The sequence below is a fragment of the Juglans microcarpa x Juglans regia genome, chromosome 5D, assembly GCF_004785595.1.
Source record: "Juglans microcarpa x Juglans regia isolate MS1-56 chromosome 5D, Jm3101_v1.0, whole genome shotgun sequence".
NCBI lineage: Eukaryota > Viridiplantae > Streptophyta > Magnoliopsida > Fagales > Juglandaceae > Juglans > Juglans microcarpa x Juglans regia.
In genome coordinates, this window is record NC_054602.1 from 7,755,059 (window position 1) to 7,778,075 (window position 23,017).

The following is a 23,017-nucleotide window of genomic DNA, read 5'->3' on the forward strand; positions in this document are numbered from 1 at the left end:
TGGTTAAAGCCTCGTACTCAATTGTTATTATAAATAGAAGTAGCTGCACTTCTACATTTAAGCAGTGGAGAGCGCCCAGAGCTGAGATTTTTTGAGAGAGAGATTTATGAGCCAAGAAGGAAGATTTTTATCTGGACCGGCAGGGTCAAGAAGAGAAAAATGTTGGTGTAAAATTTATACTCCACATGAAAGGAAGACAAATTCAATGCCACGGTAATTTCCAAGTGATTGTTGCCTTGACTATAAAAACCTAAAATAAAATGAAAGCAAAATCCTAATTGAGTTTCATTTCACAAAAAACAGAGAAACAAACAAACAGAGAAATCGAAACTAACCCAAGTTTTACATATGAAGTTGAACTCAAATAACCACAAACCACACGAATCATGGACCACCATAATATGTGCATGAAGCTCTAGCGAGGATAGAGCTCAGTAATTGAAGCCTCATTTTGTGATGCCTGAACAGAGCTCCCTTTCGATCTCTGATCTGACTGATCTGTAATTCCTACGCTATGCTGCCATCCAGATGACATCTCAGATTCCATGTTAGTGTGCATAAAAAATGCAGGTTGTGAAGGCAATGGAAGAGTGGTGGAGTAGCTATTGAGCATAACAACGACTGATGCCATGGTTGGTCTGTCAGCTACATTTTCTTGAACACATAGTAATCCAATGTGGATGCATCTCATTACTTCAGTTGTTGAGCCTGGCTTCATTGTCGAATCTACAATATTTAAAGCTGCGTTCTCCCTCCAATTTTTCCATGCCTGTAAGATATAATACAAACAGACAGACAATATCAGAGAGAAGAATCTTCTATTTATGTATTAATTTGTTTTTGTGCAAAAAGACAAATGCTATAGCAATTACTGGAAAATTAAGGAAAATGCACGAAGAATGATTCTTACATAGCTTAGGAGATCCTCCACATTCTCCCCACTTCGGAAGCAGTTGTTCTTTTGTCCACTCAATATCTCCAATACTAACACACCAAAACTATAGACATCGGACTTCAATGAAAATTGACCATGCATTGCATACTCTGGAGCCATATATCCACTGCACATTGACATCATTAAGGAATTATAAGTTTTGTTTGAATAACAATAGATATCTCCATAATTATCGTCTAACCTCTCAGCTTTATCTCGATTTTGGAAACGGAATAAGCATTAGTTAGCATGTTAATCTTATTTCTGCGATGCAAATGTAGTAAATATTAGCTCTCCTCAATCATGATACTTACTAGGTCCCCACAATTCTGCTTGTGTTCCCTTGCGTTTGATCTAATACAAACAATCTTGCCATGCCAAAGTCTGCAATTTTTGGATTCATATCTGCATCTAGAAGGATATTGCTGGCTTTAAGATCGCGATGAATAATACGAAGTCGAGAATCTTCATGGAGATATAGAATCCCTCGGGCAACGCCTCCTATGATTTTATATCGTCTTTCCCAATCCAAATGTCCACGTTTGGTTGGATCTACACATCCAAGAAAAAGAAATTTGTAAATGCTTCATGCAATTAAGTAAAACATGGGAGAACAAATTTCAACATAAAAGTATCCATACATACGGCATCATAAGAAATCGGAAGTGCAAACATACCGAAAAGGAAGTGATCAAGGCTTGTATTTTCCACAAACTCATATACTAAAAGCCTTTCCTTTCTTTCCAAGCAGAAGCCTAGGAGCCTAACCAAATTACGGTGTTGAAGTTTGGCAACCAACAAGACCTCATTCTTAAATTCCGAATCTCCTTGCCCAGAATCTTTTGATAGTCTTTTCACAGCTATAACTTGTCCATCGGAGAGTTTACCCTGATAATATACAAGAGTGAAATGAACAGAACCGTTAGGAAAATAGATAATGAACTTGATTTAACTAATTATTGATATCCCTATGCAGAAGATTACAGGTAATTACCTTGTAAACAGCACCAAAACCACCTTGTCCGAGCTTCTTTGCTTCAGAAAAGTTATCTGTCGCAAGGCTAATAGTGCCAAAATCAAACTGCAATGATTTGACGCTTGTAATTTCATCCACATGATGACCTTCAGTACATGAGGAACATGCTAACATTTAACAAATCAACTGAGTTCATTCTTTAATTAAGAGGAGCAACAAAATTTAAAATATACGCCTACATGATAGATGAACAGTACCAATTCGAATCGCTTATATAAACTAATTTCCATTATCAAATAAACCTGAAAAAAGGATTAATTACAGATAGAGAAATGATATGTGTTTATTGTCCTTTTTTTCATACTTTAAAATATTTTAAAATATTATTGAATTATTTTCCCTATATTAATTAATAAATGCCCGAAAAACATATGCCCATAATAGCATACGAATCTAATTGGCTAATCCTTCCTGCCTGCTTTACACCTACTGCAAAATGCAAATGGCAGCACATAATGCATATATGGACTATACTATCCATTAACGAATCACAGACAAAGCCCAAGTTTTGAAGAATAAAATAACAAAACTGAATCATGCTATATATACTTACTTTCGACTTTCTCCTTTGGCCTCCTCACTCTTAAATAAACGCAGACGGAGATGATTAGTACCACAAAAACAACAGTTGGCACAACTATAATGATGACAGTCCGGGATGTGTTGCTTTTGCTTCCTGCAAATCATAAACCTCATGTTCGTCCTCAAATTTACTAAACTATTTTAAAACTTGCAACATAGACAAAGGCCCCATATATGTCAATCACAATCGGATCATTCCTGAAAATGTTTAGTAACGAACGTATAATTGTTTTTATACTCGTATTTAAAAATGAATATATTTTAATAAAATAATATTATTTTTATAAGTTATTCCGTCAAATTTTCTTTTCTACCCAAACATAGAAAAAACCTCAAAAGGAAAACCGACTTTTTGAATTTCCCAATTATGGAGAAAGGATAGTTGTAATCGTAAGTGTGCAGACATCATGTAGTCACTTTAAAAAAAATAATAAATACAAAATTTACATAAAAAAAAAATAATTTTTAAATAATAAATCTCACTCTTTTTTAAAATGATTACACAACCTTTATACACTCTACAAATATATGTAAATTACTCCGTATCATATTCACATCTATCAATTTCGATGGAACGTCAAAAGATTTATTAAAAACAATATGTGATTACAAAATTGTTAATAACAGAAAAGAATCGAAGATCAGAAAGAAAGTGGACTCGCGATGCCGTAGCACGCGCCCTCATCCACGGTTGACTTCTTTTTTTCTTCTGCAACTTTTGTGTTTCGCTTTTTCGTTTGTCTACTTTTTAGATTTTTTGTTTGAACAAAATTGCTATCGACAGACGGACCAAGATTTTTGTCAGAAGAAACGAGGAAATTACAAAGACGAAAGAAACTGATTGCTAAAATGGAAAACCAATCAACAATATGATATATATTTCTTTTAATTGTTATGTTGTGATAATGATGGCGTGAGTACCTGCACTCGGAGTACTGTTGTTATTATTTGAAGATGGAGGAGGAGAAGAAACTGGTGGTGCTAGTGGGGACGAGATCGACGGCGGCAACGCCTCGGCTGTGGAGTTGTAGAATTGTTCGATCTCAAACCTGAAATTACAGCTGGGTCCAATCACTCTACCTCCTCGCTTCCCACTACAACATACTGGGATATCTACGAAAGCGTCGCTTAAGCAGTTGTGGCATTCTTCCCGAGATAAATCAGGCGTGCACTGCACAAGTGCATATAGCGTCATGAATTGGGGTGCGCTTGTGTTATAATTTACTGCGTACTTACGAAGAGAACCACCTGCTGCAGCTTCATCTCTTAAGCCTTCCAACAAGGTCCTTAGAACATCATTGAACTGATCCAAATAATTGGCCGATACGTTATTCGCGTTCCACATATAGAAACGAGGATAAGTTTCCATGAGGCCAAAAATAGAGCGATTTGAGTAGCGCAACATGCAGTAGTCGTACCATAAAATTGCCTCCTTCTGAATGGGACAGCGCTGTTTAAGAACAGACGCAGCGTTGTTGAGGCAACTGCGGCAGTCCTCCGAGTTAGAATCCCCTCTACAAAGTCCGATTGCGTGTACTTCGTCAGAGTTGTTGCCATAAGAGGAATTAAAGAACCCGTAGTTAACTCTGGCGCCGGAGGAGAGGGAGGAGAGGAGGTGATTCAGATTCTTGTCATAGGTACTGTTGGAGGTGTAGTTGCCCTTGTCGTTTAAACAGAAATGGTATAGCGGGTTTGTCTGCGCTACGGCTTGTGCAGTGAGTATGACAATGGCGGAGATGAAGAACGGCCATCTTGAGGAAATTGCCATTGCCTCGTGTTCCCCAAAATGGCAACGTCAGTTTATGCCTTGAAGACTGGGAAGGCAATTATGGAGAACAGGGAACTGGTGGGCTGAAATTTACGTTTGCGTTGGTGCCTATTTATTAGACGCTTAATAATTCAACGGACTCTGTTTTTGACTTTAGAAATTGTTATAAAGCCTATTGCCTACAGAAAGAAAATAGGAAGCATAATATTTCTAAAAGGAATGAGTCAAATGACCACCTGGTAAAAAAAAAAAAAAAAGATTGACAGAGTACTGTAGTCTGTAGTCAGAAGAGTAGATCCCATTAGGGTAATGCTATTATATTTCACTTTTAACTTCAGCATATGTTTGTCAAAAATTTCTATTTATCGTTTTCTACCTCACATATCAATAAATAATTTATTATTTTTATTTATATTTATATGTATTTAATTAAAAAAATAAAAAAATAAATCACATATTAATATATAATATAAAGATAATAAATAGTATTTCTCGTTCAATACTCATGTCCTGGCAAATTAAAGACAAGAAAATGAAAGTTGAGACAAGAACAAAATGTTTTCATTAACGAAAAATGTTATTTATCATCTCTACACCACACACTAATATATGATTTATCATTTTTATCTTTTTACTTAAATATATATATTTACACATCAATACTGTTGACCTTGAATGAAAAACAATTTTTTCATTTTATTTTAAATAAATAAGCAGGTTGATTGAGACAGAAGTAGTCGATGAGAAGCTACGAGCCAGGAAGCTACAATGCATTTCACAAATTTACTTGGGACCAAACGCGTTTTCTTTTATGAAAGGGATGTAGACTTTCGGACATCATCAACAATTTGAATAGTATGTGAGCTGTTACCAAGTCAACCTAATTAGATGTGTTGAAACTCTCATCACAGACAAATGGAAACGGCCCATAATATTGCTGAGCCACCTTATTTTGTCATGTTATCTTGATGTATTGATAAGCCAGCTAATTAGATGTATTGAAACTCTAATTAGAAGCCTTTTTATACTTCCTCTTGGCCACATGCATGGCTTGTAACACATGATGTTCATTTAATTTTGGAGTTATGGAAGAGCAGAATCGATCAGAATTTCTAGGCCTCAAGAATATAAAATAAATTTATTTTGTTTTTTAATATCCAGATGTGACTTCTCTTGTTATATTATTGGTATGATGACCCAAATAATTTGTCAGTGAGATCGGGTTAACAATTTCAACAGTTTTCCTTTCTTTATTATTATTGTCTTGCATCACATCATGTATTCCTTTTGTGTTTCTATTCTATTCGAATGTTTAGAATACCTATATATATAAAATTGGTGGCAATTCTTTTTAAACATTATCCTGAATTGAGAAGGAAAAATATTAATTAAAGAGTTGATTAGTCAATTAGATGGCTGGACTAAATTAAACACAGGCTCGGATACGAATATTTGAGCGACAAATGACAATTAATGCATATATATAATTCATGTCGCTGTTGTTATCCCTAGTCACATCACTATCGCGGCGGATCAGTTTAAATAATTTTTTTATACCAATCATCAATATCTGCAAATGAAAAATGAAATAATTTAAAATGAAGAATAAATTATTCGTCATAAGTTGCTTCGACCAACTTATTGTATTTTACATTATTTTGATCAAATACCGTATATACAAGAAATTAATTTATCACAACTAATTAACTCTCGAATAATGTGTATAATTTGGATCTTTCAACTTCAACTTAAAAATGTGTCTATAATAATATTAAAAGGCAAATGATAACTTGGTTTGCTAAGAGTTTGATGGGTGATAGTATATAACTAAATTCTCTAAATAAAAATAAAATTTGGATTCGAATCCTTCTTTCCCATTATATATATATATATATATAAATTATATTTCGGACAATCTGTCAATATTACAAAATGGGTAATAATTCGAATCAATTCATCCAATACTCCAACAACGGTGAAAAGTCAACCAAGAGACCTCCTTGTGTGCGTGTCCCTCTTTATATCCATCAAAATTCTCCTGCTAAGTTCTCCACAAATTCAGAGAGGGTTTTTCATTTTCCAAAGAGATAAGTTAGAAAATTTAGGAGTCCAGAAGTCATTGCGGCAAGTTCAGTGTTTGTGAGGGTTCGTTGATTGTTCAAATTATAGGGGTTGCAGTGATTTGGAATCACTTTCAGACCCAATTATACCAATAAAAGAATTGCAAAAGGAATTAAACGAACTTGTATAACGAGGAAAACAATTAGTTTACATAATCACGTACGAGCAATACTTGTAATGAAGGAAATGAACCAATGTATTTTGCAGATTTACCTTTTAAACTATATATTGTATCTATAACATTTCATTTCCAAACACAAAGGTTTAAGTTAAAAGGGGGCATTTCCATCAAATGCTACCGAGGATCTAGCTCAGAAATTGAAGCCTCATTTATCGAGGGTTGGGCAGAGCTACTTCCATGTACTTTATCTGATCTATCATTGTTGCTGTGCATAAGAAAGGCAGGTCTTGTGGGTATTGGTAAAGTGATAGACTGGCTATTGAACATGAGAACAACTAAAGCCATGTTCGGTCTGTCAGCCAAGTTTTCCTGAACACATAATAGCCCAATGTGGATGCATCTCATTATTTGAGTTTCTGAACAACTGTTCCTTACGGTGGCATCTGCAAGATTTGAAATTGTCCCCTCCCTCCAATTTCTCCATGCCTGTAAAATGGCTATAGTATTGGCAGATAAACAACGGACACAACATTAATTTATTTTCTATTTATTATGTGAATTACTAGTGATCAGACTTTGACACAAAAAGGACCGAAATGTGCACAGAGATTTTAGTACTTACATAATTTAGAAGGCCGACTTCATTATCTCCATTATAAATTATAGAATTAATTTTTTTACTGCTCACTATCTCCAGAACTAACACACCAAAACTAAACACATCGGATTTTACTGAAAAGTGTCCACGTATTGCATATTCCGGAGGCATGTATCCACTGCATGCAGGGAGGACCAAAACATTAGTTCATGTTAAATAGCTACATAATTTTTCATATTTAAAGTTTAAAATTGACTAAATTCCATCTAATTAGTTGTTGGTCGGAGAAGGTTTTAAGAATTTCCATACAGTCTCTATGACAGAAAGTAATCATTAGGGTATATGGCATGCTATATTCCAGTTATTAGCTATAGACTACGTGGATATACTACTTACTAGGTCCCCACAATTTTGTGTGTATTGGCTTGAGTTTGATCTGCTTCAAATAATCTTGCGGTCCCAAAATCTGAAATCTTGGGGTTCATGTCTGCATCTAATAAAATGTTGCTAGCTTTGAGATCACGATGAATAATACGAAGTCGTGAATCTTCGTGAAGGTAAAGAAGTCCTCGAGCAATGCCTTGTATAATGTTGTCACGCACTTCCCAATTCAATTGTGCACGTTTTATTGGATCTGCATATTCATGCAAGCTGATGATTTTGCTAAAGCTTTATATGAAAGACAAGACATTCCAATGGATGGAAAGAAATTACTATGACTAGAATTCAAAATTTAAGCAGAAGTGCAACCGTACCAAATATGAACTTATCAAGACTTGAATTACTTACAAGCTCATAGACTAGAAGCCTTTCTCTCCCTTTCAAGCAAAATCCTAGAAGCCTTGTCAAATTTCGGTGTTGAAGCATAGCCACTAACCTTACCTCATTCTTAAATTCTGCATCTCCTTGTTGAGAACCCATGGACAACCTCTTCACAGCTATTTCTTTTCCATTTGGAAACGTACTCTGGAAAATAGATCAAATGCATCAAAATACTGTATATAATACGTATAACCTTATCTTGCACGCGATTATCTTGCATTACCTTATAAACAGCACCAAATCCTCCTTCTCCAAGCTTGTTTTGAGTAGAAAAGTTATCTGTAGCAACTTCAATTATCCGATACTCGAATTGCAGCCTTTCTTCAGCACCACTAATTTCATGTTCATCTAAAGACCGAGCGATAAGTTTGAATTAGATTAGTGCATTGTTCATTTTGTTTTAGCAGAAGTCAACTGGTCAGGCGGAACACTCATCTTACGTACAATTTATTAGCTATTTTAAATTCTTGAACTGTTTGATAGTTGACAACCCACAAATTATGCCATATATTTGTGTAGAATCATACCAATCACCAGTGTTGCTTAGAAATGACAAAAGATTAATTAAATCTTAACTTACTTTGAAGTTGCTCCCTTGATTTCTTCACTCTTGTATAGAAGATGCAGATGCATATGATTAGAACAAAAGAAGCGACAATCGGCAGGACTATAAGAATTACAATTCTTGTTGAGTTACTTTCGTTTCCTGTAAGCACCAAAGCTCTGCTTTTGTCAAAGTGCTGTATTTTGAAATTTGCATTAACGTAATCAGAATTTTGGAATCTGACAATTCGTGCAGGTATTAGAGGGACAAAGCTAAAGCACCGTCATTAAGAAAAAAGACAAATTAAAATACACCTATTATTACCTGTTATTGTATAATGTTATTTTTTACTTTATATGTCCACACGTACTCACGTGCACAGTTACCTCAAGTGTACTTTAGTTTCTTTTACTTTATATTTCGTGTACTCTCATTTCACGCCAGGTTTGGATAGGCAGTTCATAAAATAATAGTAGTAAGACTTTTTGAGTTAAGATAAGATGAGATGATTTGTAAAAAACTATATATTTAGATAGTGAAATGAGATGAGATAAGTTGACTTTTTGAGATTTGTATGAGACGAGTTTGCAAATTTATAAATGAAATAGAGATGAAATACTAACCGTTTGGATGTCCAAAACCCTTTCATCCGTACAAACTAGATCCGGCCATCCAAACCGAGCCTAATACAAGATATTCTAGAATTTTCTCATTTCCTTTTCTTGGGTTTCCCTTTCCTCAATTTCTCTCTTATCATGGTATAAGATGAAATCCTAACCCTAAACCAGTGAAGCGCCATCAAGCCTGTTCCTACGGACGATGACGAGTGAAGCGCCATCAAGCCTGTTCCTACGGACGAATCGTCTTTTGCTAATTCGTTCACTGTTCCACCTCATTCCTCTGTGGATTATTCAAATCCTTACTATCTTCAGAGTGGTGATCATCCTAGAGCAATTCTTATCTCCCAACCATTGACTGGAGATAATTACCTTACATGGAATCTGTCCATGTCTATGGCTCTCATTGCCAGCCTACTGAAAACGATCTGATGTATCATGCTTGGATTCATTGTAATACTCTTGTTCTTTCTTGGTTACTCAATACTTTGTCGAAAGAAATCTCCTCCTCTTGCATTTACATCGATTTTGCTAAAGAGATGTGGAATGATTTGAAGGAGTGATTTGCTCAAAGCAATTGACCTTGTATATTCCAGATCCGGAAAGTTGTTGCCTTTTTGACTCAAGAACACACCTCCGTAAGTTCTTATTTTACCCGATTGAAAAGTTACTGGGAAGAAATATGTTGAGGAAAAAATTAGTTGATTGGCATATTCTTGTGAAAACCTGTGTAAAATTGAGTTGTAACAAGTGTTGAAGCAGTGTAATATGAAAAAGATTGAAGTGTGCTCAACATGGCTCAACTGGCGCTCGATTGGCGCTCGAGCGGGACCTTCCAGAGAGGTTCACTCGACTTGCGCTCGACTCAGCGCTCGAGCGGAACCCATACAGAGTGATTCGCTCGATGTGCGCTCAACTCAGCGCTCGAGTGGAACTATACAGAGAGGTTCGCTCAAGGTGCGCTCTACGTGGCGCTTGAGCAGAACCCATCCAGAGTGGTTCGCTCAAGGTGCGCTCGACGTGGCGCTCGAGCAGAACCTATCCAGAGAGGTTCGCTCAAGGTGCGCTCGACATGGCGCTTGAGTAGAACCTATCCAGAGAGGTTCGCTCAAGGTGCGCTCGACGTGGCGCTCGAGCAGAACCTATCCAAAGAGGTTCGCTCAAGGTGCGCTCGACATAACGCTCGAGCAGAACCCATCTAGAGAGGTTCGCTGGATTTGCGCTCGACGTGGCGCTCGTGCAGAACTCATCCAGAGAGGTTCGCTCGATGTGCGCTCGACGTCTCGCTCGAGAGGTTTTAGAAGACAACGTGCGCTCGGCCTTTGCTCGACACCTCGCTCGAGCCAATGTTCAAGTCAACCTAATTTTGAGCGCTATGTCTTGCTGGGATTATAAATGGAACAGGTTATTTCCGTTCTTTAGGGTGGAGAAATAGAGCAAAAATCCTAGTTGCCTCAAGAGCCATAGAGAGAAGCTTTTCCACATTGTTGAATCCTCTTGGACAAACACATCTCCACCACACCACACTCAAGATCAAATATTATTCAAAGTCCATTAAAGTGGACGTTTTGTTTGGCAGAAGGTTTCCGGAGCTGCTGTTGGTGCAGAGATCGAGAGGTTTTCGTGGGATACTATAGAAAGCTCGGAGTTCTGACACTACATGCGTGTAGAGATCCAGTGGGTCACTCATGATGTTGCAAGCCAAGTTTAGGAACTACAAAGGTTTGTGAGTGTCTCTAAATTGGTTGTAATAAACTTTTTCTATAGTGGATTTTAGGTGGTGGCTTACACCCGGAGTGGTTTTAGATTTTGAAGACGTTCTTCAAATGAGTTTCCATTTCATGACCAAAATCATTGTGTTAATTATTTGTGTTATCTGATTAATTGTTTGTTTGTTTATAATTTTGTAAAGACCAACAAATTGGGATTACACCTATTCACCCCCCTCTAGGTGTAGTGATTGGAAAAATCACTGCTTTTTCAATTGGTATCAGAGCGGGTTCACTCCGCTGGGATTAAATTCCTGAGTGTGATCCTGCTCTAGTGGTTCAGATGGATAAGTCTCAATCTCTCACATCGCCACCATATTTTGATGGAAACAACTACGCTTATTGGAAAGTTCGAATGAGAGCATTCCTAAAATCTGTTGATGAACGAGTGTGGGTTTCCATAACAAATGGATGGAGAGAACCAGTTACTATTATTGAAGGAGTTCAAATCCCCAAAAGTGTGGATAACTACTCTAGGGATGAATTAAATGAGTGTGGTTAGAATAACAAAGGCCTGAATGTGATTTTCATGGTTGTGTCCCAGGAGGAGTTTAAGAGAATCTCCATGTGTGAGAATTGCAAAGAAGCTTGGGACATTCTTGAGGTTACCCATGAAGGTACCAAGGCTGTAAAGAATTCTAAGTTTCAAATGCTGACCACTAGTTTTGAAGAACTTAGAATGAAGGATGATGAAACATTTGATGCTTTTTATGCCAAATTAAATGATGTTGTCAATTCTCATTTTAACTTAGGGGACAGAATTCCTGAGAACAGAATTGTGAGAAAAGTTCTCAGATCTCTTCCTGAGAGGTTTCGCCCTAAAGTTACTGCTATTGAAGAAAGTAAAGATTTAGACAGTATGAGAATTGAAGAGTTGGTGGGCTCTCTACAAACATATGAACATACTCTTCCTGTGGATAAGAAACACAAGTCCATAGCCCTCAATACCATTAGAGAGGAGTCAAATGAGTCATCCGATGAGTCGGCTATGAGTGATAGAGAAATAGCATTTTATGCTAAGAAGTTCAGGAAAATGTTTGTGGCTAGAAACAACAAGAACCAGAGGCCAGAGAAGAAAAAGTTTGAAAGATACAATAGAGGATCAAGTTCAGGGAACAAGGAGAGAAGCACTAATAAATACACTAGAGCAAATAAAGACAAGGTACAATCAAGGGTGCAGTGTCATGAATGTCATGGATTTTGGACACATTTGTCTGGAATGTGCAAATTACAAAAAGGCAAAAGAAAGAGTTAAGATTGCATCTCTAAGTGAGAGTGAGTCAGAGTCAAGTGCATCAGATAACTCTTCTCCAAAAAGAAATCTTAACTACATGTCATTCACTGCCTCTGTTAACAGCAAAAGTCAATGTAGTGAACCAGTGTCTGATGATGGGAGCATATCTGGAAATGAATCTGGGTATGAAGATCAGTTGCAAGAAGTCTACGAGAAGCTGTACAAGGAATGTGTTAAATTGAGAAAATGCAACAAAGCGCACATTGAGGAGATAGACTTCAGCAAACGAGAAAATGAAGGGCTTCAAGTCAAATTAACTGAGGCCATTGGTCTAGTTGATCAGTTGAAGACGAGGAATGTTTCTTTGGAAGAGGATTTAAAAAAACAAGAAAGTGAGATGATTTTGCTGAAGGATAAACTAAAATCTTTGTCTACTGGAAAAGAAAAATTGGATGAAATCCTAAGGTCAGGAAAGCCTTCCGGTGACAATAGTGGCTTAGGATATGATGCAGAGAAATCTGATGGAGCTACTACCTCAAAAATCTTTTATAAAAATGGGAGGAAAACTGTGTTTGTTCCTGAATCAACCGCAAATGGGAATGCTAACCCATCTGACAAGGGTAAGAAATCCTCACATTTAAGAATGGATGTTCAGTCTCATGAAAAGTCAAGAGTTCGAAATACAAGCCCTATCTGTCATCACTGTGGCAAGACTGGTCATGTTGCAGCAGACTGTTTTAAGTTGAAGAGATACACCACGTATGAGCATACGCGCTCTCAAAGTAGAAGTGTGTACTCTCCAAAAATGGGTAAAAATCCCATAACTGCCCCTAAGTATGCCTCATCTTTCAGGGGACAAAGAGATCGCAAAGAGAACTACGTGTGCCATAATTGTGGTAAGGCTAGTCACATTCGACCAAACTGCTATGAGCTTAGGAGGAATCCCATGAGAAATGGAAATAGTGAATCGAAAAGAGGACATTTGAATCTTTGGAGTCAAGTCAGGGCCTTAACTAGACAAAATGAGATGCTCAATGTCAAGATAGACCAACTGTCAACTAGCAAAAAGGGCAGCTCTCCAAAAGTTAGAAACATGTGGGTCAGAACGAGAGAAAGACACACGTGCCATGTGGCACACATTGCTCTAAAGACAAGAGACACTTATATATGGTACCTTGATAGTGGATGTTCTCGCCACATGTCAGGTGATAAAAGCCTATTTAAAACGGTTGAAGAGTACAAGTGTGGAACAGTAACATTTGGAGATGGTGGAAAAGCTGACATATTAGGAAGGGGTGAGATTGAAATACCTGGACTGCCCGTCTTGAGAGAAGTCCTGTTTGTTGATGGATTAAAAGCAAATCTCCTCAGTATAAGCCAAATGTGTGACAATGGTTCAGAAGTCCATTTTTCAAGAGATATGTGCATTGTTTCAGATAATAATGGAAATTGCATGATGCAGGGAACAAGGACCTCCGATAATTGTTATGGCATCGCCCTTAGACCTTAGTACAGTTGCAATAGTGCTAAGAGTGAGGTTACTGACCTTTGGCATCAAAGACTTGGACATGTGAATCACAAAAATCTGTCTAAGATTGCCAAGAAAGAGATGGTGGTAGGATTGCCTGAGCTGGGTAAAGTAGAGACTCCTCCTGTGTGTGGGTTATGTCAGTTGGGAAAACAAGTTAGAACAGCTCACAAGAACACAACGACTATCCTGACCGAACGACCATTAGAGTTGTTGCACATTGATCTTATGGGACCCTCTAGAACTGAGAGCCTGGGGGGAAAGAAATACATACTGGTAATGGTAGATGATTTCACCAAATACTCTTGGGTAGAATTTCTGAGAGAAAAATGTGAAGCTCCTAATGTGATTAGAACTCTGTGCAAGAAACTCCAGAATGAGTAAGGGAAAACAATAGTCAGAATTAGGAGTGATCATGGAAGAGAGTTTGAAAACTCAAATCTTGAGAGTTTCTGTGATGAAGAAGGTATCTGTCAAGAATTTTCTGCCCCTATCACTCCACAACAAAATGGAGTGGTCGAAAGGAAGAACAAAGTTATTCAAGAAATGGCACGAGTCATGATACACAGTAAAAATGTTCCTACTCACTTCTGGGCAGAGGCCGTGAACACAGCATGTCATATTGTGAATAGGGTCTATCCACGACCAAGCACTTCCAAAACACCATATGAGATGTGGAAAAGAAAGAAACCTAATGTGAAATACTTCCGGGTGTTTGGAAGTAAATGCTACATTTTGAGAGATAGGGAAAACTTAGCTAAGTTTGACCCTAAGAGTGATGAGGGGATATTTCTTGGATATTCCAGAAACAATCATGCTTATAGGAGCTACAATCTACGCACCCAAACCGTCATGGAGTCTATAAATGTAGTGGTGAACGATGCTCCTGGAGAGGAGTTGAACAAGGAAGAGCCAACTCACCCACCGAGTGAGACTGGATAAGAAGATTGTGGTACACTAAATGAGAACTTAGAGACTTCTTCAAATGAAAAGGTGAGTAACCAAAAGGAGCCATCTTCAAGAGTAAAGTTAAATCATCCTCAGGATAACATCATAGGAAACATAAATGAAGGGATGAGGCTGAGGAGGAAAGTGATAAATCAATTGGCTTACTCAAGCTACATCTCACAAATTGAACCAAAAAGAGTCAAAGAAGCCTTAAATGATAAAAATTGGTTGAATGCTATGCATGAAGAAATAAACCAATTTGTGAGGAACAATGTGTGGTATTTGGTGCCAAGACCAGAGAATCACAATGTGGTGGGCACTAAGTGGATTTTTAAGAATAAGTCGGATGAGAATGGTACAATAGTGAGAAATAAAGCAAGATTGGTTGCTCAAGGATATGCCCAGATGGAAGGAATAGACTTTGACGAGACCTTTGCTCCAGTTGCCAGACTTGCATCTATCCGGATATTGTTAAGCATTGCATGCCACATGTGTTTTAAGCTGTATCAAATGGATGTCAAGAGTGCCTTTCTGAATGGGATCCTCCAAGAAGAAGTATACGTCGAACAACCAAAGGGCTTCAATGATCCAAAATATCCTAATCATGTCTATAGGTTGAAGAAAGCCTTGTATGGTTTGAAACAAGCTCCTAGAGCTTGGTATGAGAGGCTGACTTCGTATCTAGAAGATCACAATTTTCTGAGAGGAAGTGTTGACAAAACACTGTTCATTAGAAAAGTTGGAGAAGACATAACAGTTGCTCAAATCTATGTGGATGACATTGTATTTGGATCATCTATTGACGCCCTGGCTCTTGAATTTGCTGAAGAAATGAAAAATGAATTTGAAATGAGCATGGTAGGTGAACTAACCTTTTTCTTAGGACTCCAAGTGAAACAGTTGGATAATGGGCTGTTTATATCTTAATCCAAATATGCAAAGAAATTAATCAAAAAATTCAGATTAGATGGGAAAAGTCATGCTAGAACCCGCATGAGCACGAGTGTTAAGCTTAGCACTGATGGGTCAGGCAAGAATGTTGAGCAATCCCTGTATAGGAGCATAATTGGGAGTCTACTGTATCTCACTGCAAATAGGCCTGACATTGATTTTAGTGTTGGGGTTTGTGCTAGATTTCAAGCCAATCCCAAGGAATCTCATTTGGTAGCTGTCAAACGCATACTTCGCTATGTAAATGAGACAGTCAATTATGGGATCTGGTATTCTAGAGACTCTAATACTGAGCTTGCAGGCTATTCAGATGCTGATTGGTCAGGTAATGCAGATGACAGGAAAAGCACTTCTGGTGGATGTTTCTATGTTGGCACAAACCTTGTTGCCTGGATGAGCAAGAAACAAAACTCCATATCGCTGTCCACGGCTGAGACTGAATATATTGCTGCTGGCAGCTGTTGCACATAATTGTTGTGGATGAAGCAAATGCTATGTGATTATGTCGTTACTCAAGGTGTGATGAGCATTTATTGTGACAATACCAGTGCCATAAACATTTCAAAAAATCCTGTCCAACACTCTAGGACCAAGCACATTGATATTAGACATCATTTTATTCGAGAGCTGGTAGAAACACATGTTGTGACTCTTGAGTACATTCCCACCGAACACCAACTAGCCGATCTTTTTACTAAACCCTTGGATGGGCTTCGGTTTGAACTACTTAGAAAGGCTATTGGTATTTGTGCATTGACCTGAGGGTTGAAACATGCATAACATGCATTGCATGCTTTACATGCATTTATTTTTTGTTGTTTTGTGGTTATTCGTTTTCTTATTTCATTTTTGTTATTGCTACCTATACATGCACTCCATGGTTGTGATATTAGTTGTTGGTGCTGTTAATTCTAAAAATCTAGATGCATGTGTCTTTTGAGAATTGTATCATATATCTATGGCTTACAAATGCTTGAAACGTGTATCTTTTGTAATTTGTGACTAGCATCACACACTTCACTCCCTGCTTAGTCAATCGACGTTTTACCATTGTGAGTTTTGGGGAGGCAATCAAAAGTGTTAGGAAGCTCTACCTACATACAGAATTGACCACGGGCTAGACAACCTCATTATTGTTCCCTTGTGAAAAGAAAAAGAAAAAGAGATGATATTGTATATCATTTAAAAAAAAAAAATGGATGTTGTTGTAAATTATTGTTCCCTTGTGCAAAGAAAAAGGAAAAGAGATGATATCGTATATCATTTAAAAGAAAAAGGGATGTTGTTGCAAATAAAATAAAAAAAAAGGGGGGGGGGAACAAGTATCTTGATATTGATACAGGTAATCAAACAGAAGAACCCAGGTTCTAGCAGCATTAGGTTTGACTTTCTGCACCTTGGAAGAGCTTCTCAAACACTTATGGTTTCTTGTACAGCCCAACCCCGCTCACACCTTTCGTTTGAAATTTCTTGATTGAGCAAGGACCCTGTTAACACGCCTATCTTTATTACTTATGGTACTTTGCTTTTACTACCTGCGTGTTTTTGAGGATATGATGCTCTTCTACATTTGACATGTACTTATGATTTGAAAATTGACTCCATTAATAGTTGGATCACATTGATTTAAGCAGAGATTGAAAATTATGGTCCTCCGCTCGAGCGAACTTAAACTACGCTCGAGCGAAAGTGTTTTAAAAACCCCCGCTTCACTTTGTTTTCCCCAGCCCGTTTCTCTCCTCCGTGCGACTTTTTCTCTCCCCACTTCGTGCGACTTCTCCTTTTTTATCTCCCTGTGCATTTCACTTGATTTCTCTCAAGAAATCCATTTTTAATCACGGTAAGTCTCTCATCCTTCTTCTCAATCATTTAGGGTTTTTTTTTTTTTTTTTTTTTTTCCATTTCCATCATGCATTTCCATAAACATGTATTTCGGAAATTAGGGTTTTTGTTTTGGATTTCGAAATGGAGAATTTATTTTGGGGTGTTTGTTGATTATTATTTGGGTGTAGAGAATGATTCTCTCACTCTTGTATTGAGGAGGATCATGGAACTCCCTAGGAGTTTTTCATTTGGTTTTTGCTTGGATGCACACCAAGTGGTCGGTGAAATGCCTCAATGAGGTTTGGTTTCTCATTTTCATCATTCATCAACATAACATTGTTCCCATACTCATTTCATGTCTATCCTAGTGTTAGGAGGGTCATGGGACTTCCATTGGGTTTTTAAAACCCAACCTTGGAATTTTATTTTGTTGGGTAGTGAAATGGGCTGTTAAATTATGATATTGGGCATGTGCATTGTGCATTTTAAAATAGTTTTTGACAACATTCATGCCTTGGTTTTGAAATGGGTTTTTATAACCTAATTTTGGCAAAGTATATACATTGGTTTGAATCATGCATTGGGCATTTTAGACATGCATTGGACATTTCACATTTCCTTTAGCCTTGTCTAACGGTCACTAATTATGTCCACAGCCAAAAGCATGTCTCGACGTGTTCATCCACGCCAAAATCCTCCTGCCCCCGCTCAAGCACTTTTCCACGATGCTCGTGCAAGAGAACTTTATGCTCAGAACTTTTCTAACCGTTCTCCTATTGTCGAGCGGGTAGTCACCCTCGGTGAGCTTTCTGAGACTATTATCCCACATATTTTTGAGTCTCGCCAGTGGCTGGCCTTGACCACTGGTCATCCCACTCCTTCTATGGAGTTGGTTAAGGAGTTTTACTCCAATATTCATGCCATCTCTGATGATGGCTCTTTTGATGTTAGTCTCCGGAACATTGTCTTCTGGGTGACTCCGGGCATGTTAGCGGACTTGTTAAATGCCCCGCGTGTGGCAAATCCTGTGTATCCCTATACACCGACTTCCCCTCCTAATCTGTCAGTCATTGTTGAGTGTCTAATTGGTCCATTTTCTAGTTGGGATGGTAAGTCAACCATTCTAACAGCACATTTTCCACCTGATTTTCTCATTCTCAATAGGATAGAGAGATAGCCCTTACAAATCTCTATCCTACTAGTCATCAGAGTGATGTGGGTCCTGACCGTGCCTTTTGTATGCACTGATCAACGATGTCTCCATAGACCTGGGGAGTCATCTGTGCCGAGTTATGCTTGGGGCTTTTAATTCCCCTAAAACACGGACTGGTTTGCCTTTCGCTTGCCTCATCACTAGGTTAGCCCTCTCTCGGTCAGTTGCGCTTCTTCCACATGAGCCTAGAGTCCCTCTTAAAGCTCCTATTGGTCGTAGGACCATGCAACTGAGTCGAGCTCACATTGCCCCTCAACCTCTGGATGTTGAGCATCCTCCACCACCTTCTTCTCAGCCATCAAGCTCTCGGCCTTTAAGCTCACAACCACATAGCTCGGTACCATCCACATCGGCACCTGGTTTGACCGAGCCCAGCCTTCAGCAGGTCGTTGAGTACCTTGCCCGTCTTGAAGCCCGGTTTGATGCACGGTTTGATAGCCTTGATGCTAAAGTTAACAGCCTGCAGCAGCTTGTGACTCAACGCTTCAATGATTAGAGGAGCGCCTTGATGATGATGGCAGTCAGCCTGATGGTGATGATGATGGCAGTCAGCCTCATGGTGATACTTGAGACCCTTGGCTTGTCGTGACAAAAAGGAGGAGTAGTACATATTCAGGGGAGTGGTATAGATATAGGGGGAGTAGCAAGAAAGCTGTAGGCGCAGTTTTTGTTTTGTTAGTAATGGTATCACATTGTTTTTATGGGGGAGCAACTTTTGTTGTTAATTGCATGCTGCTATTGTTTGTCTATTGAATTCAATGTCTGATTAATTTCTTAATGAAAAGTTTTTTATGAAAATTGTGCAACTGACATTGTTTATGCTTATGAGATTATTTCTTGCATATTTTTGGTGGTTCGTTTAACCATTTGCTAAGTGTTTGCAGAAATTTCTCAACATGTTCAAGATTTTGTCTAAATCATGGAAATCCTGTTTGGGGTGTGTCAGGATTAGGTCCTATGTATAGGTTAGAGGTTTTGTCACAGAAATGCCAAAGGGGGAGATTGCTGAGGGAAAAATTAGTTGATTGACATATTCTTGTGAAAACCTGTGTAAAATTGAGTTGTAATAAGTGTTGAAGCAGTGTAATATGAAAAAGATTGAAGTGTGCTCAACATGGCTCAACTAGCGCTCGAGCGGGACCTTCCAGAGAGGTTCGCTCGACGTGCGCTCGACTCAGAACTCGAGCAGAACCCATACAGAGTGATTCGCTTGATGTGTGCTCGAGCAGAACCCATCCAGAGTGGTTCGCTCAAGGTGTGCTCGACGTGCTGCTCGAGCAGAACCTATCCAGAAAGGTTCGCTCAAGGTGCGCTCGACATGGCGCTCGAGCAGAACCCATCCAGAGTGGTTCGCTCAAGGTGCGCTCGACGTGGCGCTCGAGCAGAACCTATCCAGAGAGGTTCGCTCAAGGTGCGCTCGACATAACGCTCGAGCAGAACCCATCCAGAGAGGTTCGCTTGATTTGCGCTCGACGTGGAGCAGAACTCATCCAGAGAGGTTCGCTCGATATGTGCTCAACGTCTCGCTCGAGCGGTTTCAGAAGACAACGTGCGCTCGACCTTCGCTTGACACCTCGCTCGAGCCAATGTTCAAGACAACCTAATTTTGAGCGCCGTGTCTTGCTGGGACTATAAATAGAACATGTTATTTCTGTTCTTTGGGGTGGAGAAATAGAGCAAAAATCCTAGTTGCCTCAAGAGCCATAGAGAGAAGCTTTCCACATTGTTGAATCCTCTTGGACAAACACATCTCCACCACACCACACTCAAGATCAAATATTATTCAAAGTCCATTGAAGTGGACGTTTTGTTTGGCCGGAAGGTTTCCGGAGCTGCTATTGATGCAGAGATCGAGAGGTTCTCGTGGGATGCTATAGAAAGGTCGGAGTTTCGACACTACATGCGTGTAGAGATCGAGTGGGTCACTCATGATGTTGCAAGCTAAGTTTAGAAACTACAAAGGTTTTGTGAGTGTCTCTAAATTGGTTGTAATAAACTTTTTCTATAGTGGATTTTAGGTGGTGGCTTACACCCGGAGTGGTTTTAGATTTTGAAGACGTTCTTCAAATGAGTTTCCACTTCGTGACCAAAATCATTGTGTTGATTATTTGTGTTATCTGATTAACTATTTGTTTGTTTATAATTTTGTCAAGACCAACAAATTTGGATTACACCTATTCACCCCCTCTAGGTGTAGTGATTGGGAAAACCACTGCTTTTTCAAAATGGTCCATTTTCGACCTCTGCCTCCATGCTTTTGTGGAGCTTTCAAACGGATTTTTGAATATCAACAAGAGGACTATGTCTTGCAATTCTTGATGGGGCTTAATGAGTCTTATGCTCATTTACGAAGTCAGATCTTGCTTTCTGATACATTTCCTCCGATTAATAAGGTTTTTTCTCTTATTCTTTAAAAAGAAAAACAAAGAGAGATTGCTTCTGATTCTTTATCTTATAATGAATCTGTTGCTATGTTGACTAGTCGTGATTCTAGCAAACTAAAAGGTTCTGTTGGCTCCAGAAATGGCAAACAACCTGTAAATCGTAAGGAACGACCTTATTGTACGCATTGTGGTTTATCGGGTCATATGGTTGATAAATGTTATAAAATCCATGATTATCCACCTGGATGGATATAAAGCAAAACCTAGGAACCCTACTGCTAATCAGGCCACAGCTAGCCAATCTGTTTCAGATTTGGTTATGGTTCCAAATTTTCCTTTTTCTCAAAAGCAATGTCAAGAACTTCTTACCTTTCTTCAAAATCAAACTAATCCTTCTTCTGTGAATCAAGTAGGTACAGTTCCATCCATTTTTCCACCTACTCCATCAACTTCCTCGGCACCATCTTTTTCAGATATTTCGATTCTTGATTATTATCAGTCTTTACTTTTATCTGTTGTTGATATAATTGCATTTCATCAACAGTCTTAGATTCTTTGATTCTGGAGCAACTGATCATATGATTGGTTCTCTTTCCTTTTTTTTTCTTCAATAGCAACCCCTATCAATATCTCTGTGAAATACCCTAATGGTTCTTGTATTCAAGTTACACATATGGACATGGTTAGACTCTCTAATTCTCTAGTTCTGACTGATGTTCTATATGTTCCCACATTTAGCTTTAATCTCATTTCAATTAGCAAGTTAACTTTACAGTTATTTTATTTTTTATTGTTCTTACATGGTTTTTGTTATGTCCAAGTCCTCTTCAATTGGAGGACGATTGGAGTAGCTAAACATTCTCAAGGCTTCTATCATTTACTGTAAGTTTCAGGCACCTCTATTTCTTGTAATTCAATTTCATTTTCTCATTGTAATTTTGTCAAAAACAGTTCTCACATTTGGCATTGCCGCCTTAGACATATTTCTGATTCTAGATTGCATGATTTGTCTTATGATATTTCTTGTTCTACAACTCCAAATAATAGTCATTGTGATGTTTGTCCACTTGCTAAACAGAAAAGACTTCATTTTCCTTTAAGTTTCTTAACTTCTAGCTTTATTTTTCACTGTGATATCTGGGGGCATTTTTCAATCACTTCATATGATGGTTTTAAATTTTTTCTAACCATAGTCAATTATTACAATAGATGTACTTGGATATATTTGCTTAAATCCAAGTCTGAAACATGTTCATATCTACAATCTTTTTTTTTTTTTTTTTTTTTTTTTTTTTTTTTTTTTTTATAGAAACTTAGTTTAATTATAAAATCAAAACCATTCGTACTGATGATGGTTTAGAGTTTGAAGGGAAATCTTTTTTTTTTTCTTTCTAGCACCAACACAATTGAGTTTACACTCAACAACAAAATGCTATTGTTGAAAGAAAACATCAACGTATACTCAATATTGCTAGATCTCTTCATTTTCAATCAAATATTCCTTTATAATTTTGGAGTGATTGTATCCTCACTGTTGTTTATCTTATAAATAGAATTCTCACGTTTGTTTTAGCACATAAATCACCCTATGAAGTACTTTTTCTACTAAACCTCAGTACAATCATCTTATAATCTTTGGTTGTCTTTGTTATGTATCCTTACTTGGTAATCCTTTCTCTACCAAGTTTTTTGCTCGAGCCCAAGCTTGTGTATTCTTAGGATATCCTACTGGTATCAAAGAATACAAATTGTATAATCTTCATATTCATAAGATTATCATTTCAAGAGATGTCATATTCCATGAACATATTTTTCCTTTCAAACCAGACTCACCTTATCAACATCTTTTCTCTAAAAAATAGAATCCTTCTTCTTTCTATCCAAATCTTATCCTATCAGTTCCTCTTTCAAATGCTTCTATTTCTTCCTTTTCACACAACTCTCTACCCACTCATTCTGATACATCTCAGAATTCGTCACCACCAATTCCCATCTGCAAGTCTACAAGAAATAAAGACCACCT

The 23,017-nt window shown here is 38.0% G+C and overlaps 4 protein-coding genes across 4 annotated transcripts; 2 read left to right on the plus strand and 2 right to left on the minus strand.

The window, feature by feature from the left end:
• Positions 1 to 356: 356 nt before the first annotated feature.
• On the minus strand, positions 357 to 4,416 carry LOC121264369 (putative receptor-like protein kinase At4g00960). Its single transcript, XM_041167511.1, has 7 exons — positions 3,474 to 4,416; positions 2,524 to 2,646; positions 1,929 to 2,056; positions 1,612 to 1,822; positions 1,249 to 1,486; positions 911 to 1,061; positions 357 to 769 (listed from the first exon to the last, which is right to left on the minus strand). Exons 1-7 carry the CDS (start codon positions 4,318 to 4,320, stop codon positions 416 to 418), a joined length of 2,052 nt encoding a protein of 683 aa, XP_041023445.1. The 5' UTR covers positions 4,321 to 4,416; the 3' UTR covers positions 357 to 415.
• Positions 4,417 to 6,676: 2,260 nt separating this feature from the next.
• Positions 6,677 to 9,595, minus strand: LOC121264842 (putative receptor-like protein kinase At4g00960). The gene is made up of 8 exons (XM_041168149.1): positions 9,516 to 9,595; positions 9,312 to 9,426; positions 8,563 to 8,722; positions 8,206 to 8,330; positions 7,916 to 8,126; positions 7,557 to 7,794; positions 7,185 to 7,338; positions 6,677 to 7,048 (listed from the first exon to the last, which is right to left on the minus strand). Exons 1-8 carry the CDS (start codon positions 9,593 to 9,595, stop codon positions 6,737 to 6,739), a joined length of 1,395 nt encoding a protein of 464 aa, XP_041024083.1. The 3' UTR covers positions 6,677 to 6,736.
• Positions 9,596 to 11,441: 1,846 nt separating this feature from the next.
• Positions 11,442 to 13,656, plus strand: LOC121264843. The gene is made up of 2 exons (XM_041168150.1): positions 11,442 to 12,074; positions 12,151 to 13,656. Exons 1-2 carry the CDS (start codon positions 11,442 to 11,444, stop codon positions 13,654 to 13,656), a joined length of 2,139 nt encoding a protein of 712 aa, XP_041024084.1.
• Positions 13,657 to 15,615: 1,959 nt separating this feature from the next.
• Positions 15,616 to 16,044, plus strand: LOC121264844 (secreted RxLR effector protein 161-like). Its single transcript, XM_041168151.1, has one exon. It carries the CDS (start codon positions 15,616 to 15,618, stop codon positions 16,042 to 16,044), a length of 429 nt encoding a protein of 142 aa, XP_041024085.1.
• Positions 16,045 to 23,017: the final 6,973 nt, after the last annotated feature.